The sequence below is a fragment of the Apis mellifera genome, linkage group LG8 (genome assembly GCF_003254395.2).
Source record: "Apis mellifera strain DH4 linkage group LG8, Amel_HAv3.1, whole genome shotgun sequence".
Classification (NCBI taxonomy): domain Eukaryota; kingdom Metazoa; phylum Arthropoda; class Insecta; order Hymenoptera; family Apidae; genus Apis; species Apis mellifera.
In genome coordinates this window covers 6,761,629-6,778,351 of record NC_037645.1, presented here as the reverse complement: position 1 = coordinate 6,778,351, position 16,723 = coordinate 6,761,629, and the positions used below count along the sequence as shown (strand labels likewise).

General features: G+C 35.3%; 1 protein-coding gene and 1 long non-coding RNA gene across 6 annotated transcripts in view; both read left to right on the top strand.

Annotated features, from left to right (window-relative positions):
• The window catches only part of LOC412838 (alpha-mannosidase 2), a 140,234-nt gene that overhangs the window by 114,137 nt on the left and 9,374 nt on the right, over positions 1-16,723 (top strand). For all 5 annotated transcript variants that reach the window (XM_396290.5, XM_006563772.3, XM_006563771.3 and 2 more), the window contains 2 exons: positions 5,850-6,022; positions 9,376-9,509. In XM_396290.5, coding sequence (XP_396290.2) covers positions 5,850-6,022; positions 9,376-9,509 — 307 coding nt within the window. The remainder of the gene's footprint in view (positions 1-5,849; positions 6,023-9,375; positions 9,510-16,723) is intronic.
• Positions 13,502-16,009, top strand: LOC102655812. Its single transcript, XR_409766.3, has 4 exons — positions 13,502-13,855; positions 14,243-14,786; positions 14,891-15,070; positions 15,599-16,009. It is a non-coding gene; the product is annotated as an uncharacterized LOC102655812 (long non-coding RNA).

The window sequence follows — 16,723 nt, the reverse complement described above, 5'->3', positions numbered from 1 at the left end:
ATCGTGATTTTCTCAAAGAACCATCATTTTATTTTATCTCTAGTTCTTTATACAAAAATCTTTTTTAAAAACTAGAATAGATTGAAAATACTACGAGCCACAATTTAATTTTTTTTTTTTTTTTTTAAATAAGAAAGTAGTTAAAAAGAGAGGAAATGAAAAAACTTAATCAATATTCCAGGGGAAAAAACATGAAAAATTGCTTAATCGATCGCGGAAAAAAAGAGCCGAAGCGCAAACAAAATGGTCCCCGGATTGTATTAAAATGACGGCATACGATAATTCGAATGATGGAATCGGCAAACAAGTGGAGGAATCGCGAAGAGAGGAAGGAAGGACAAGCGGTGGACGGGAAGTGGAAGGTGCGCGAAATGCATTCCACGGCTAGATCGGTATTGTTGTGCGCGTTTTCGAAAAGGCCACCGCCCACTATTGTGCCGGGCCGACAATGGCCTGATGAGCCGGTATTGTCGAACTTGTTGAACTCCGCCGCGATGAAAGGAGCGAGGGGAAGCTGCGTCCGAAGTCTTCGTGCAAGTACGTGCCTCCTGGGACTCGATGAAATCGCTCTCGTCCGGAAACCACTTCCGTCCAAATATTTGTCCCGTCATTTCGTACCTTCGATCGAACAATTATTAATTGAACGCCGTCATCCATAATTCTTGATATGCAACACACATATTTATCCTAATTTTCAAATATTCAGTTCGATTGTTATTAAGTTAAGTAAGTTTTAGATTTTAAATAGATCTTGGAAAGAAAATTGACAAATTTTAGATTTACATTTTTTTATCGAGATTAAATATAGATTAAATTAATAATTGGATAAACTATCGATGTTAAATAATGTTAATTAGATAAATATTTTCTTAATTCGTTCAAGAGATATTAGATTAAAGGAATTTTGTTTCGGATTGATTTAGATTACATTTTTATGGAAATTTAAGTTAGTTCAGGTTACGTTAAATAAACTGTTGCGTTTAGATTAGGTTATCATATTTTTCTTTATTTTTTCAGAAGATTTTAGGTTAAAGGAATTATAGATTGATGAAGAAAAAGTATGATAGTTTTATTTGATTTTTTATTCAATTTAGATTGTACTTTCTTTCGAGATTTAAATCAGGTTAGATCAACATCGTTGAAGTTAGATAAATATTTCTCTTCATTCGTTCAGGAAAATTCATTCTATTGAAATTTCTTTTTTTATCTTATATAGCTATTACAGTATTTTTCCTTTTCCTTGAATGGATTGTGCTGTCATCTATTTATCTGTTGCTTTTATCAATCGATACTCTATATTGGCTGGAATATATTTTTTTTCTACAAGTTGTGGAAACAGAAACGAGTCTTGGTGATCATACGAAAGAGAACTAGTTTTCACGAAAGATCGAGAGAAGTTACACGAAGTTTGCAAGTTGCAAGAGCGGAAATTAACCTCGAGAGCTCGTGACGTAAAGTGACTTGGAAATCTCTAGATAAAGACGTTAGACTTAGAGACAGGGAGAGACCGGGAGAGACGAGGAAAGACCGGGAGAGACGGGGAGAGACGGGGAGAGACGCGGAGAGACGGGCAGAGACCGGGAGAGATCGGGAGAGACGAGGAGAGACCAGGAGAGAGAAGGAGAGACGAGGAAAGTCGAGAAGAGACGGGGAGAGACCGGGAGAGACGGGGAGAGACAAAGAGAGACGAGGAGAGATAAGGAAAGATGGAGAGACTGGCAAAGACCAGGAAAGACGAGGAGAGACCGGGAGAGACGAGGAGAGACGAGGAAAGATGGGAAGAGACCGGGAGAGATCGGGAGAGACGGGGAGAGACCGGGAGAGATCGGGAAAGACGGGGAGAGACCGGGAGAGATCGGGAGAGACGAGGAGAGACCAGGAGAGAGAAGGAGAGACGAGGAGAGTCGAGAAGAGACGGGGAGAGACCGGGAGAGACGGGGAGAGACAAAGAGAGACGAGGAGAGATAAGGAAAGATGGAGAGACTGGCAAAGACCAGGAAAGACGAGGAGAGACCGGGAGAGACGAGGAGAGACGAGGAAAGATGGGAAGAGACCGGGAGAGACCGGGAGAGACGAGGAGAGTCGAGAAAAGACGGGGAGAGACCGGGAAAGACGAGGAGAGACGAGGAGAGACCGGGAAAGATGAGGAGAGACGAGGAGAGACGAGGAAAGATGGGAAGAGACCGGGAGAAATCGGGAGAGACGGGGAGAAACCGGGAGAGACGGGAAGAGACGGGGAGAGACCGGAACAGACAGGGAGAGACCGGGAGAGACGGGGAGAAACGGGGAGAGACGAGGAGAGACGAGGATAGACCGGGAGAGACGAGGAGAGATAAGGAAAGACGGAGAGATCGGGAAAGACCAGGAAAGACGAGGAGAGACCGGGAGAGACGGGGAGAGACCAAGAGAGACAAGGAGAGACGAGGAGAGTCGAGAAGAGACTGGCAAAGACCAGAAAAGACGAGGAGAGACCGGGAGAGACGAGGAGAGACGAGGAAAGATGGAAAGAGACCGGGAGAGATCGGGACAGACGGGAAGAGATCGGGAGAGACGGGCAGAGACGGGGATAGACCGGGAGAGACGAGGAGAGTCGAGAAAAGACGGGGAGAGACCGGGAGAGATGGGGAGAGACTGGGAGAGACGGGAAGAGACCGGGAGAGACCGGGAGAGATGGGGAGAGACCGGGAGAGACCGGGAGAGACGGGGAGAAATCGGGAGAGACGGGGAGAGACGAGAAGAGATAAGGAAAGACGGGGAGACCGGGAAAGACCAGGAAAGACGAGGAGAGACCGTGAGAGACGAGGAGAGACAAGGAGAGACGAGGAAAGATGGGAAGAGACCGGGAGAGACGGGAAGAGACCGGGAGAGACGGGGAGAGACCGGGAGAGATCGGGAGAGACCGGGAGAGAAAGGGAGAGACTGTGAGAGACGGGAAGACACCGGGAGAGATGGGGAGAGACAGGGAGAGACAGGGAGAGACGAGGAGAGATGAGGAAAGACGGAGAGACCGGGAGACTGCATATCTAGAGAGGCGTTCTTATTCTAGGGAATTTTAATATATAAATTAATCTTTACGTTCAATAATAGCATTTCTATCACATAATGTGTAACATCATAGTATTTTTATAAATTGTGATTTATTAAATTATTTTCTATGAAATTATCAACATTAGAAAATTAATGTATCGTTTATCGTTGACCTAAAATAATGTAAAATATATATATATATATATATATATATATATATATATATATATATATATATATAATGGTAAATATCGAACAAAATATCATAGGATAAACAACATTTAAGAGATGCATTTGTACGTCCTCGTAAAAAGTGAGCTCTCTCTGGTAAAATGTTGGTGTGGTTGCCTATCGTGGCTAGGGAAATGTAATGGAACGCTCACGACTCGGTTGTCGTACTGTACTTCTCCTATGTTTCACCTTCGTAACTCTTCTCTTTACTTCTTTTCCTTTCCAGAAACCGGCGTCAGCCAACTTGTTTATTAGCGTTATTTATTCGCTTAATAGCAGTGCTTTCTTATGCATACAAAATAGATAACTGAGCAAAATAAGAAAGAAAAACGAAAATGAAATACTGAAAGTATGAAAACTGAATAATAAAAGTAGTAGCATAAGAAAACTGCTATATTCTATATTATTATTTATCTCGTTTAACAGATGTAAATTTAAGTTCCTAGAAACAAAAAATCAGATTACGTTATAAATAATTAAATGCATCATAGATAATATTTCGAGAAATATATCGATATTAAATGATTGATAATTTAATTAATTAAATTTGAACTCCTTGAATAACCAATCGATATAAAAAATTAGAAGAAAACTAATAATAAAAATATTCCTGATGAAATATCTTTCTAATTAAAATTCCTTCAACTTAGAGGTGATAACACAGTGATTTCGAGAAGTAATCGACAAAATTATCGGGAAACTGGCAATGGAACGGATTATACTATTCCCTCTACTCGAGAAGAGTAGTAGGGCAGAGCATTGAAGGGTTAGGGAAATGTATTAAAGGAGAGCTCCGATTTGGGCCACGAATCTCTCATGCATACGAATAAGCCCGATATCTTCCAAGATTTCCACGTAACCGACTTATCAAACACATCGCATGACCGATCTCTAATTAACATTTGTCTTTGACGATAATTCGTCGACAATTGGCAAAAACCAATAGGAATATCTATCTAGGGAATTTCATCTTTCTCGATATCTTTCTCGATATATTTCTCGATAAAAAAATTATTTGTCATTTTATCGTTTCGATATGAACGAAAATAAAATTCATCGATGTTATAATTTTTCATGAATTATATAGAGATCGATTTAAATCATAATGATGATCTCGTATAGAAGGGAGCGAGAATTTTTCTCCCTCAAGTCAAATCGAATGATAAACGGAGGCGCACAACAGGGATTCGTTCGATAAAGTATGCGCAGTTCAACGTGACGTGGTTTCGACGCTGATTATAAGCGAATGGATATCGGTTTATCGTAATCCTTTGTGCCAGCGGTTCTCAATAGAGATCTTTTTTTTTTCCCCGCCATCACGATGCAACGAAACAGGTCGCCGTGCGAAAGATCAAACAGGCATCAGCATCGTTAAATATTCATAAAAGAAACGCGTTGAAAACCGATGGTAGAGCAGAGAACACGACACGGTGAAAAATTGAAGCCGAGGTCCAACGGGTATGAATTTTCATTAACGCGAACTTTCGGCCCGGCCGAAAATCAAATTGACTTCGACGAATTTCAAATGCAATTTGAAATCACCTCTTTGAAATCTGCATGCTGTACCGAGATCCGACAAGGTCTCTCTCTCTCCATCGCGTTGATCGTCGTATTAGTCAAAGAAAAAGTTAGGTTATGTCGGCTCGCTAGATATCGTTTGTGAAATCACCTAGGAAACTTCCTCTAGGAAAATTGAATTAACCGTATTCAGTAGCGAGGAGAAAGAAAGAAAGAAAAAAAAAAGCAATTTTTTCCTCTGAAAATGTATGATGGTCGGCGATGAACAACAATCAAACGGCGCACGGGCGCACGAATGTTACCGACCAATGGTAAATCGTAATGAGTCCTGCAAATTGTTTTACGAGCAATGTTGGCCGGCGTGCAGCCGCATTACCGGCTCGACCCGGTAGTGTATCAATTACGAAATAACATCGTTATCGTGGCGAGGCTAGGTACGGCCTAATTAACGAATTTCCGCCTCGAACTCGTCCAACATCGTCGGCTGAGAATCACTGCTCGTTCTCTCCACTGGAAATTCGTTAAGCCCATCCCATGAACTCGAACAATCCGACACATTTCGAGATTGGAACGAAGCTTCTCGAAATGTATTTGATACATTTTTCTCAAAATACATAGACTATTATAAGCATTCATATATAATTTGTAATAATACATAAATAATACAAATTTTATCAAAAATCTATTTTTTATTTTCTTTGTTTTCATAAATTCATTTATCAATTTTAAACATCACCATACATTATTTAATGTTTTACGCGAGATTATACATAACCTAAAAGTCGTTTCGATTTTCATTTAGCCAGAAATTAGCCAATAGGCAATTCTGTTTTTCTTTTAGAAAAATAAATAGCAGTTAATTATTTCTAGACTCGTTCTGAATCACGTGTCTAAAATATACAGTGTTTTATATGAGATTCATATCATTGATATTTATTTAACACTGTTTATAGAAAATGTGAACCATTTGAATTTTCTGGCAAAAAATAATTCAATTATTCGAGAGATTATCTAAACGAAATTAAATTTCTGGAAAACATAAGATGTTTTTTTTTTTTTTTTTATAATTTTAGGTAATCCTTGTGCCCCACAGTCACACGGATCCAGGATGGTTGAAAACGTTCGAGCAATATTTCCACAGCTCTACCAGAAGCATTTTGAACAACATGGTCTCAAAGCTTCAGCAATGGCCCAACATGACCTTCATCTGGAGCGAAGTGTCCTTTTTATCACTCTGGTGGGAAAGGTAAGCTTAATATCGAATCTCAAACAGCATTGTACAACAATAACACAAAGTCTAACATCTCATATAAATTTTCTCTCAACTATTCTTATCTGTAAACAATTATTTTTAAATCTATAAACCATCAATTTTTTAATCTTACTGATAATTCTTCTAATAACAAATCTCATATCTTCTTCCTTTTATTCCTTCACGATAAATAAATACTACAATTCCCATTGTGATAATAACAAAAATAATACAATTTTTAAAGGAAAGTGAAAACTATATGACTATATTAGCAGTCGTGGAACAACGAAAAACCATCTTATCCTCTCCAACAACGCTTTCTTTTCCCCCAGTCGATTCGATTGCCCTGGCCACAAAGCCCAGGCATCATCAGTTTTTATGCTCGAGTTAGGAGCTACCGTGTATGTGGCCCGCGAAGAAGACGACAGTCGTAAAGGATGCTATTAGGGGAGGGCGATGGTGGCCAAGATGGCCTGAGCTTGGAAGAACAGTTAAGGCATATCTCCCCTAAGGAATATCCAACAGGATCTTCTCTCCTCGTAGCTTCTCTCTCTTTCTTTTTTTTAACGATCGAAAAGAGAGGAGGACAAGAGGATGAAGACGAAGAAGTATCGCGAGCATAAAAAGGGAAATCACGAAAAAAGAAAAAAGGGAAAAGGAGATAAGGATATATCATACCGTTCATTCCTATGTGGAGAGGAACTTCTTTATGGAATTGACGAGGGATGAAATTCTGGCCAGGCCAGGTTGGGACAAGGGATCATTTCCGATTCAGGGGAACGGAAATCGGGCTGATACCGCTCCAGGAAAACGGAAATCGCCTCGATACCGATCCCCAAGTATCGTTTCGTAAGAGGATCACGTGGAATAGATTTCCTTGGACTTAGAGCGGGGCGTTCAACACCGTGGTGTGTGTTGGTGAGCTTCTTCCTGGAACGAGGGCCGTCGTAAAACGGCCCATTAGGGCGCAGCAATGGCGGTGTGTATGGCCGCCCCCGTGATCGAAAACTACCTCCTTCCTTAACCGTTATGAGGCAACGTTGCGTTCACGCGATATATCTCAAAATTTTTTCTCCCTTCCTTTTCTCCTTTCCTTGTTCCGTGCTCTGCGTATTAGCTATTCAAATTTGCTCGTTTCTTATCGTTGCGTTATACCAGTCGTGGGAAGGAATTTCAAATGGATTTGCTTAACATCCTCGCTATTTTTTTTTTTCTTCCATATTGTACGAAGCTTGGAAAAATTTAGCATTTGTTCATTTTTATTTATAGAATTTTTCTAGATTCACTTGATAGATTGATATAATTATAACGAATCTTGCTTAAAATAGAATTATCGGGCGAAATTCTGAAGAAGAGGATTTATTATAATTTATAGTAAATTGTAGTTTTGGAAAAAAACCGAAAGAATAATTGTATTCGAACAAGAAATATTCGCAACATTAATAAACAAAAATAATTCGAACGGAGAGAATAAATAAAAGTTAAGTGAAAAATGTATAAAAATACTCGCATGATAAAAGATGGCGATATAAAGAAAATTAATTAAAATAGAATTATTGGATTATTGGTTCTTCGAGTTTAATGCGAAATTCTGAGGATTTATTATAATTTACAATAATTGTAGTTTTGAAAAAAAGAAAAGCTGAAAGAATAATTGTACTCAAACAAGAAATATGTCTTCGAAAATAATTCAAACGAAGGGAATAAATAAAAGTTAAATGAAAAATGTATAAAAATACTCGCGTGATAAAAAATGGCGATAGAGAAACGAACGTGGTTCCAGAGAATTGAATATTTACCTGTGAAGATACCTGTGTTATCCTCTTAGACTCTTAGAAAAAAGTTTTTCCCATTCTGCAAACTCGGGAACACAAAAAGAAATCTTGAACCGTTTCGAAAGCGCCTCGTAAATTCGTGGCTGCACGAAGTGTATCAATCTGTGTGTACAAAGTGTTAAACGGAAACCTAAAGACGTCTTCGTGGAAATTGACGACTTCCTCCGGGATCTGGGTTATCGAGAAGCGGAAACGAGTGGTGGAACGGAATTCGTTGGTGGTTTACGGAGCGACGTGAATCAGTAGATGGGCGGCCATTGCGGCCTGCAACTACCGAGATCACGTAAATCCCCCTCCCTCCTCCCTCCCTGGGCCTGGTGGAATGCGACTATAAATATGATTTGCATCGAGAATTGTATCGCCGAAATTACAAGTTGCGGCGTAACGCGTTTACTCCCTTGGGTTTATTTATTCAGAGATTTAACACACGATTACTCGATCTGTATATGTCATTTTTTGGTCGACTTAAATATTCGCGGTTTTAACCGATCGAAATATTTCGAAGTATTTGTGATCTTCGTGTTGTTGTAAATTAAAATTATAGTGCGTGAATTATATAAAACAATGAAAACAATATATTCATTTATGAGTTTAGTTCATAATGAGTTTAAAAATTATACTTCGAAAAGTAACCTTTAGAATTTTAAACTCTGTAAATCTAACTTCAAAAATTCTACTTTTTATTTGTTTCGTCTCGACATAATTCGAATTTTGTAAATCTAACCTCAAAAATTCTCTTCGTTTCTTCGTCTCGAAATAATTCGAAATTTGTAGATCTAACCTCAAAAATCCTAATTTTTATTTGCTTCGTCTCGAAATAATTCGAAATTTATAGATGTAATTTCAAAAATTTTACTTTTCGTTTTTTTGTCTCGAAATAATTCGAAGTTTACAAATCTAACCTCAAAAATGACCGATGTTTCATATGTTTCGATAAAATTGTCGGCCGAACACTAGAACCGGATAAACTCGTTCATATCGAATTTAAAGGTCTCTTTTTTTTAAATCGAAGCATATTAAAAGAAAATGCTGACTAAACAAAAGGGTTTTAAGAACAGCTGGTAAAGTTGAACGTTCTCTAGGGAAGCAAATTTTTAGGATTGGGTAAAAAGGAGGGTGGATTGTGAAAATCACGAGGAGAATTGAGGGGGAGATTTACTCGGATAACCATCTGTAACCATCGTGACCTTAGCTCTACTTGGTAATCCTGCTTCGAAAAATGATGGAAAAGGAGACGATTTTATGGCAGACATAAACATCTTAACGACGAATCCCTCGAGAGAGGATCGACTCGTGTATAATACCAGCATCGATCACACGTATATTGACATCGATCGTGATCATTACGAAATAATCTCAAACAAATCCCAATTGCTTATATATATATTCTAAATTCAGATTTTAAATTATTATAATTCTAAATATTATTTGTTTTAACAAACTTTCAAATTAGAAAGATTAAAAAAATCTATACTTACCCAAGATGTTGGATTCTCTGTTTCATTCGCACAGTGCTCACCCCACCAAAAAGATGGTCGTGAAGAGGTTGGTGAAGGATGGCAGGCTGGAAATGACCACTGGGGGTTGGGTGATGACCGATGAAGCAACGTCGCACATCTACGCCATGTTGGATCAATTGATCGAGGGTGAGTTTAACCATCTTTTGAATTTTTATCGTCTCTGAATGCCGTCAAGTGAATGTTCACTGAACGATATAAAACGATATATCGTGAGAGACGATTTTAACCGTGTTCCTTTTTTTATTCAAAATTCCTTTTCGGATTCTTGGACAGTCATGAAACTAGCAAGATTCGACAATTGTCACGTTTAACGTGGAAAACGAACGAACCAGGTTTAATGCCAGAATTTTATTATACCCAAGAATTCCCCTGATTACAGTTGAGGCTTCCACGGTACTAGCTACGCCATAATAATTACCGTTCTCTAAGTACATCCACCGGTTATCGTCGTCTCGAGGCCATTAAGCACGTTCGTGATCCGAGTTATGACGTTTGGGAATCGCTCTGACAATCCTGAAATGTTTCTTGGAGGATTAATATACGGAATCATCCAAACTATTGTTACCTATTGTTCTGGCTGAATTGAATTCATAGAAGAGGACTAGAAACTAGGGTTAAAAAATTTCAATGATAACTATTAAATTATCCATTGAAACAATTTCTAGATAAATCGTAATATTATCCTTGCTTTCACTCAGAATTAAACGTATCATTAAGAATTTATCTGGTTGAAAAATTTTTAGATTAGGATCGTTTCGATTTATGTCTAACTTCAAATTATTTGTATAATCTCTAGAAATAATGTACTAATATTATATTATTAACTAATATTATTTTACTCGGAATTAAATATAAACGATGTGTTTAAAATATAATTTCCATTGGATTCGATCGAAAGAATTTCGAGGTTAGGTTCACTTCGATACAAGTTATCCGATTAAATACGAGCTCATCATAAATAATTGTCAAATATTAATCGTAACTTTTTTTTCGATGGAAATCAGAGATAACATCGAATTTACCGCTGTATTTAAACTGGAATCACTGCTCTCCACATTTTGATTCGACTTGCCGCGTTTGATCGATTTAGGCCAGTTTTCGAAATCCTTCGCGTCTGTGTTTCAACCGCTAGCGAATATAGGAGGATTTGGTGGTAACGTGTTGCGTTTTCGACCGGTGCATATTCACATACGGAATATTTGCCGAATATATCTGCGTGCAATGGCCGCGGGCACGCATATTGACCGACCGCGGCTGCCCTGGATATTTAACGTTCTAAGCGCGAACCGACCGCATACATATTCAGCAGCCTAATAATTGGAAGTTAATATAGCTAGGCCGGTATTATTTCAATGGAACGCGTGGATCGGCTGTACAAGCTGGTATGTAAATTACAAATCGATACGTCCTTGAATTATTTAGCTTCCGCTGATTAGCGGAATCTCAGATCCGATACCGTACCCCGACTTGAATGAAATTTGTGACAATATTGACAGGCTTATCTTAAAAAAAAAAATACATCTTGAAAATATATATACATGCGTTGTTGTACGTGTATCTTATTCGTCTCTTTGCGAGTTTGTTAATATAAACGAATATTCTGATATTTATTTATTTTTTTTTATTTTAAATAAATATAATTGTTTCAAAGTTTTTGAGCTAAGATTATAATTAAATTGTTGATATTTATGCCTTCTTTTTTTTCTTTCTTGATGCAAAATATCAATAAAACATTTATCTATTTAATCTCCAATCAATTCTATATTAAATTACATGAAATAATCGCTATAAATATAATTGTTTATAATCTAATCTGATCTATTTTTATTTTATTTGAAATTTAAAAATTTATAAAAAGAATTCCTAAGCTGTTTAAGATAAATAAATTCAAAAATAAACATATACATAGTGATAAATAATTCCGTTCGAATTCGAAGAACACAAAATAATTCTAATTTAAACTTTTCCAATCGTGAATTCGTGGAACCTGCCCCCCTCTCCCAGCAGTTCTAGGGTTAAATTGCCTTCATTTCCTTGGCAACCTGGGCAACAGAAAGCGAATTTCTCAACCCGAGTTCTCTCTTCCTCTGAATCGTTAAGAATCGTGGAAATCGTTCTCTCGATAAAGGATCGAGAGAGATCTTTCGAGAGACCACCACGGTGTATTTCGCCGGTTTACTCATGAATCCAGTGTAAATATCGCGGAATAAAAGCGTTTACGGTCGCGTGCTATCGCGTACAGTTTGAATTCTCCATCTCTCTCTCCCTCTCTCTCTCTTCCTCGTTGTAAAACACAAGAAGCCTTCGGTTGCGAAATGCAGAGGAAGCGCAATCGAAGGAAAGTCCTGGCGGCGATATTACTCGGTTCGAGATCCACCCTCTTCGGTTGCTGGTGAATATCCTCGTCGAAAGCTTCTCCCGTGTATAAAGGATGTAATTTAAGTCCGCCAGGATATACACAGAGCATCCCTCTGTGATCCTCTTTTCTTTAGATTTTCTTTTTCACTGTCTCCTCTCTCTCTCTCTCTCTCTCTCTCTCTCTCTCTCTCTCTCTCTCTCTCTCTCTCTCTCTCTCTCTCTCTCTCTCTCTCTCTCTCTCTCTCTCTCTCTCACTCTCGTTCAATTTTTTATGATCCTTCGACGATACTTCGCAATTGGGATACTTTTCCAAATCGATCTCGCGTGAAATCGAAGAGAAAGTTGGATCCGGTTTGAATTTATATTGGTTTTTTTGGAGGGAGGAGGGGGTTTAATGAAGATTCTTCTTTATTTAAATTCTCACATTATGATTCTACTATAATTGGAAACACGATACGTTTCGTGTTTCTATTGTCTCTTGAATTGGTATCACGTGGTGGAATTTCTTCCCCAAACAAATGTTTTCATGTAAACATTTTTTTATATTAATATTTTATTTGTTTCATTAAAAAAAAAAAAAATTTCGTATCATTGTCAAAGATTTTATTACAATATCGTAGTAAATCAAAATCTATATTGTAGTCTCGTGTTTTTATCATCTTTAAATCTAACCTAACCTCACTTAGCTTCGGTGTTTCATATTTCTACCATGATTTTTTTTATGATTTATAAATGGTACAAAATTTTATGATTTATATTCGAGAGATTGATAAGATTATGGCTATAAATTCGCTACAACGATTTGCTATTTAAAAAAAAAAAAAAAAATAGGATGACAACTCAAAACAGTTGAAACAAACTATGAGTTGTTTCTCAAGCTAAAAATTAAAGGATAAATAATGTCCTTCAGGCGCGGTCTAAAGGCGTATCCCACCACACTTTATTCCTCTTGGAAGAAAAGTTTCGCGATTACTCTCGCGAAATCCAATTAAGACGTCATTCCTGCTACTTCAGACGTAATTTTTTTCAACCACTATTTTAATGTTTATATACGAAAGTCGATACGAGATGCTCAAAAAGAGTCGATCACTTGTTTCGAGATGATATTTCGAAGGGAAGAGAGGAAAGTTAAAAATTACGAGAATGCTTGAGAAAAGTTTCGAAACGATTGTAATAAATTATTGGGGTTAGTGGATCGTTAGGATGGTAGAAATAATCTGATTAAAAGAGAAGGATTGGTCCATTTACAAATTTGCATCGTTTTTTGTAATTGATGCAAAGTATACTTGGGTGGAGAAATAATATAGTGCTTTGAAGATTGTAAAAGATAAAATGAATTGATTTTAATAAAGAGTTTTTTTATTTCGGATCGTAAAACTGAACGATGCCGAAACGTGTAAGCAGTTTCGTAAAAATTTTGTAATAGGTTTTATAAGCAGAGAGGATGAACGTTAAGCGAACAGATGTGAATTTGTAATTAACTTTGGAACGATGATTAAATTTTATTAATTTTAGAATTATTTTTAGAAAATCGAGAGAGACAAATCTTATACAGTTATATTATATTATATATGGTATCTACAAAATTTAATCAGACATAAAACAACAAATATTACGAAAGATTAAAAAATAATTTATTAAAACTATATATTAAAAATTATTAATTGATATTCAAAAAAATTACTTTTCTTACAAAATTTTATCAGCAAATTTTGTGCCAGATCTTGATTAAATCTTTCCAATTATTTATTACACATATTTTCAAAGAAAATATAAATATTAATTTTTAGGTTAAGTATATCAATGATCACTTCACTAACGTGAAGTTATTCACTAAGTCGAATCGAAACGATTCGGATGAGAAGCGATTGGTTTGAGGTTAGATTTTCACAGTAGATGGCGCTCATAGGCAAAATTATGCATCTCGTAGCGACAAATCCTAGCGTCACGGATCGTAAACGGATCAGCGTAATTTACGATCACGAACGCATCTAATTCCGATCGCACCTGTTCGATCAATAGAACGATTGATTTATCGAAATCTACGTAAGAGGACAATGGCACCAACCAACGATAATAAACCGTTCCATTGTTTAATAGAGGAAATCGCATAGGTATAGCCGTCACTGAGCGGCAAATTAATTATCCGTTCCACATAAATTTCTTAATATAGGTTATCTCATCGAATTTCTTACTGTAATGAGTGGATTTAAAAAAATTGATTTAAAAAGTTGTGATTATAAGTGTATTTAAGTATTATAATGTTAAATTATGATTATGTTTGATATTATAATATATATATATATATATAGGTAATGTAAAATTTTACATTTAAATTTGAACTTTTTTAGATTAGAAAATTTTTGATAATTACTTCATAATAGGATTATATGTATGCTTTTTAAGAATTAGTTATTTTCTAAAAATATTAATTCTTCGTAACTATTATTCATTTACTATATGTTATTGAAGGTTAGGTTTAACGTAACTTTTATTTGCAGGTTAAAATAAATTTTTGCACGAAATGTTCGTTTCATTATGGTTAAACTGCTTCCAAGAAATGAGCTTTCATCGAAGAACAGAATAAAAATAAAATTCTGGAATTGTTCAAACACAAAACATGAAAGAAAGTATAGTTAGATGGATGATAATAGCTGAAATTAGAGCGATATCGAAGAACAGAGCTAGATTAACCTTTGAAATTTAGAAATTCACGAAAGTAACGGAAAATGAGTGGAAGAAGGAAAGTATCGACAATTGCAGAAATCGAGATAACCACGATCCTGGCTTCGAATGCGCAGGAAGCCCGATAATAACCGGAAGTGCACCGGGACGAGTCCATTACCAACCTGTCCTGAAATGCTGGGCTCGTTTCGCTCGGTCCCTGAAAATTAGCAACGACTAACGAGCCCCGTTATCTCCATACCGATTTCATCGTGCGAGATTCGCATTTCTCATTTAATTTCCTTCTTAAGCTGAAGATTAAACTCGAAACTCGAAAACTTTGGTTTTCGAAAAATTTGAAATTTCTTATTGTAAATATCGGTAAGATAGGATTATAGTATATATAAAATTATATAGACTAGATTTAAATTGAATTAAAGTTTAATATAAATTAGATTTTGAACTTTTGAACATTTTAATTTCAGGTTATGTATAGTTTAAGAAGTATTGAGGAAATAAGTTTATTAAATTAAAATTTTAAACATGATTAAAATATGTATTTAATATGAATGATAATTTGATCAATATATAGATTTATCTTAATCTATAATTGTCTTAATCAATATCAATATAAATTTGTTTTAAAGCTGCGTTAGATTTATAGGGTAAGTTAATTCAATTTCAATTTGACTTAGATTAATTTAGATTAATATTTTTATCATGATTAAAATATTTTACATAAATTTGAATTTTATATTTTAACTAGTTAGATCTATGTTATTTGTAATAATATATCTCAGTCAGAATGTTAAACTTAAAATGTGAATCTTTGATTTGAATTAGAATATTAAATTGAATTATCACATTACATATATGTGATAATTCATCACATCACATCACATTTAAGTTTAAATTAGATTTAATACAGATACAATTGTGATATGTAAAATTATGTTTGAATAATTTTTAAACCTGATCTGAAAAATTGAGCGTTAAAATCAGATTATTACAATTAATAATATTATAATTAAAATATTAATTAAATAATGAATATAAAATATCAGATTAAGATAAAATTCTATTGATAATGATTTTCCATTGATTCATTAATTAAAATTATTATGTAGAAAAAATTAATTTATTTCTTACATCGTATATTCATGTGAATCTATATAACATCTATATAACATTAGATCTTCAAAAACTTGAAATATCTTCGATTCTCGTGAAATAAGAGCAACAAGTGGCGCATGGTATTTATTATCCTTCTGTTTGCTCGAAGTTCTTCCAGCTGACTAATGCGACGCTTCACTACTAGACGAGTCTGTCAGTAGTAAAGGTCGACGCTCTATCGAACGATCTGAGTAGTCGCGGTACGCCTCGTGTCAGGCTGCCGCTAGTGATGGTTAACGTTTTAAGGTCAGCCAGACGACGGCTGATTGAAAGCTGAATTATTGAAATAGCAACGATTCATCTTCGAGCATGCAGAATTTATTCAAATTGAAAGAGACATTAATCCTGTGAATCGTACATGGTGAGAAATTCATATTAAAAATAAAATATTACGAGATTAATTATAAATTATTATTAATAACGAATAGAATCTTTATATTTTTATGTGACATTTTTGTTAGAATAATTCTTTTATTATTATTTTTTTTATTTATTAAAAATTTGTTGCAGATATGAAAGTGTTATTTATTAAAAATTTTTCGTAGTTTTATTGAAACGTTCCTGAAAAATGTTCAGAATATATGAAGTAAATAAAATTATTCCAAGTTATAAAATTTTTAATAATATAAATAATGAAATATCATTTATCAATTTATATCATTACCAAGATAAATATAATATAAAATAAATTTATTATATTGTATATTTTTCAATATACAAAAATATAAAAATAATCATATATAAATTGAAAAATATTATATTAGAATTAAATATATAAAAATAATAAACTTTATAATAAATTTCTCATTGAAATAAAAAAAAAATTGAATTATGTCACGAAGAGTTAATATGTCTAATACAGATACAAAAATCATTTCTCTCAGCCTCCATGAAAACTTTCTTTTTTAACGGTATTTGGTCCGGATGAACTTGTCAATTCTGTGAAATTAAAATCCAAACATCAGAATGCCATTCGAACGACGATTCATTATTCCAGAAAATACACTTCGTTTCCTAACTTTTTCCCTCTGTAAAAGGTCTTCCCGCCTTCCCTTTACCTCTTCTCAACTTTCATGATGCACAAACTTTTTTCACCTATGCTTTCCTCATTTCGTATCATGGAATCTAGTTTCACAATTGATTTA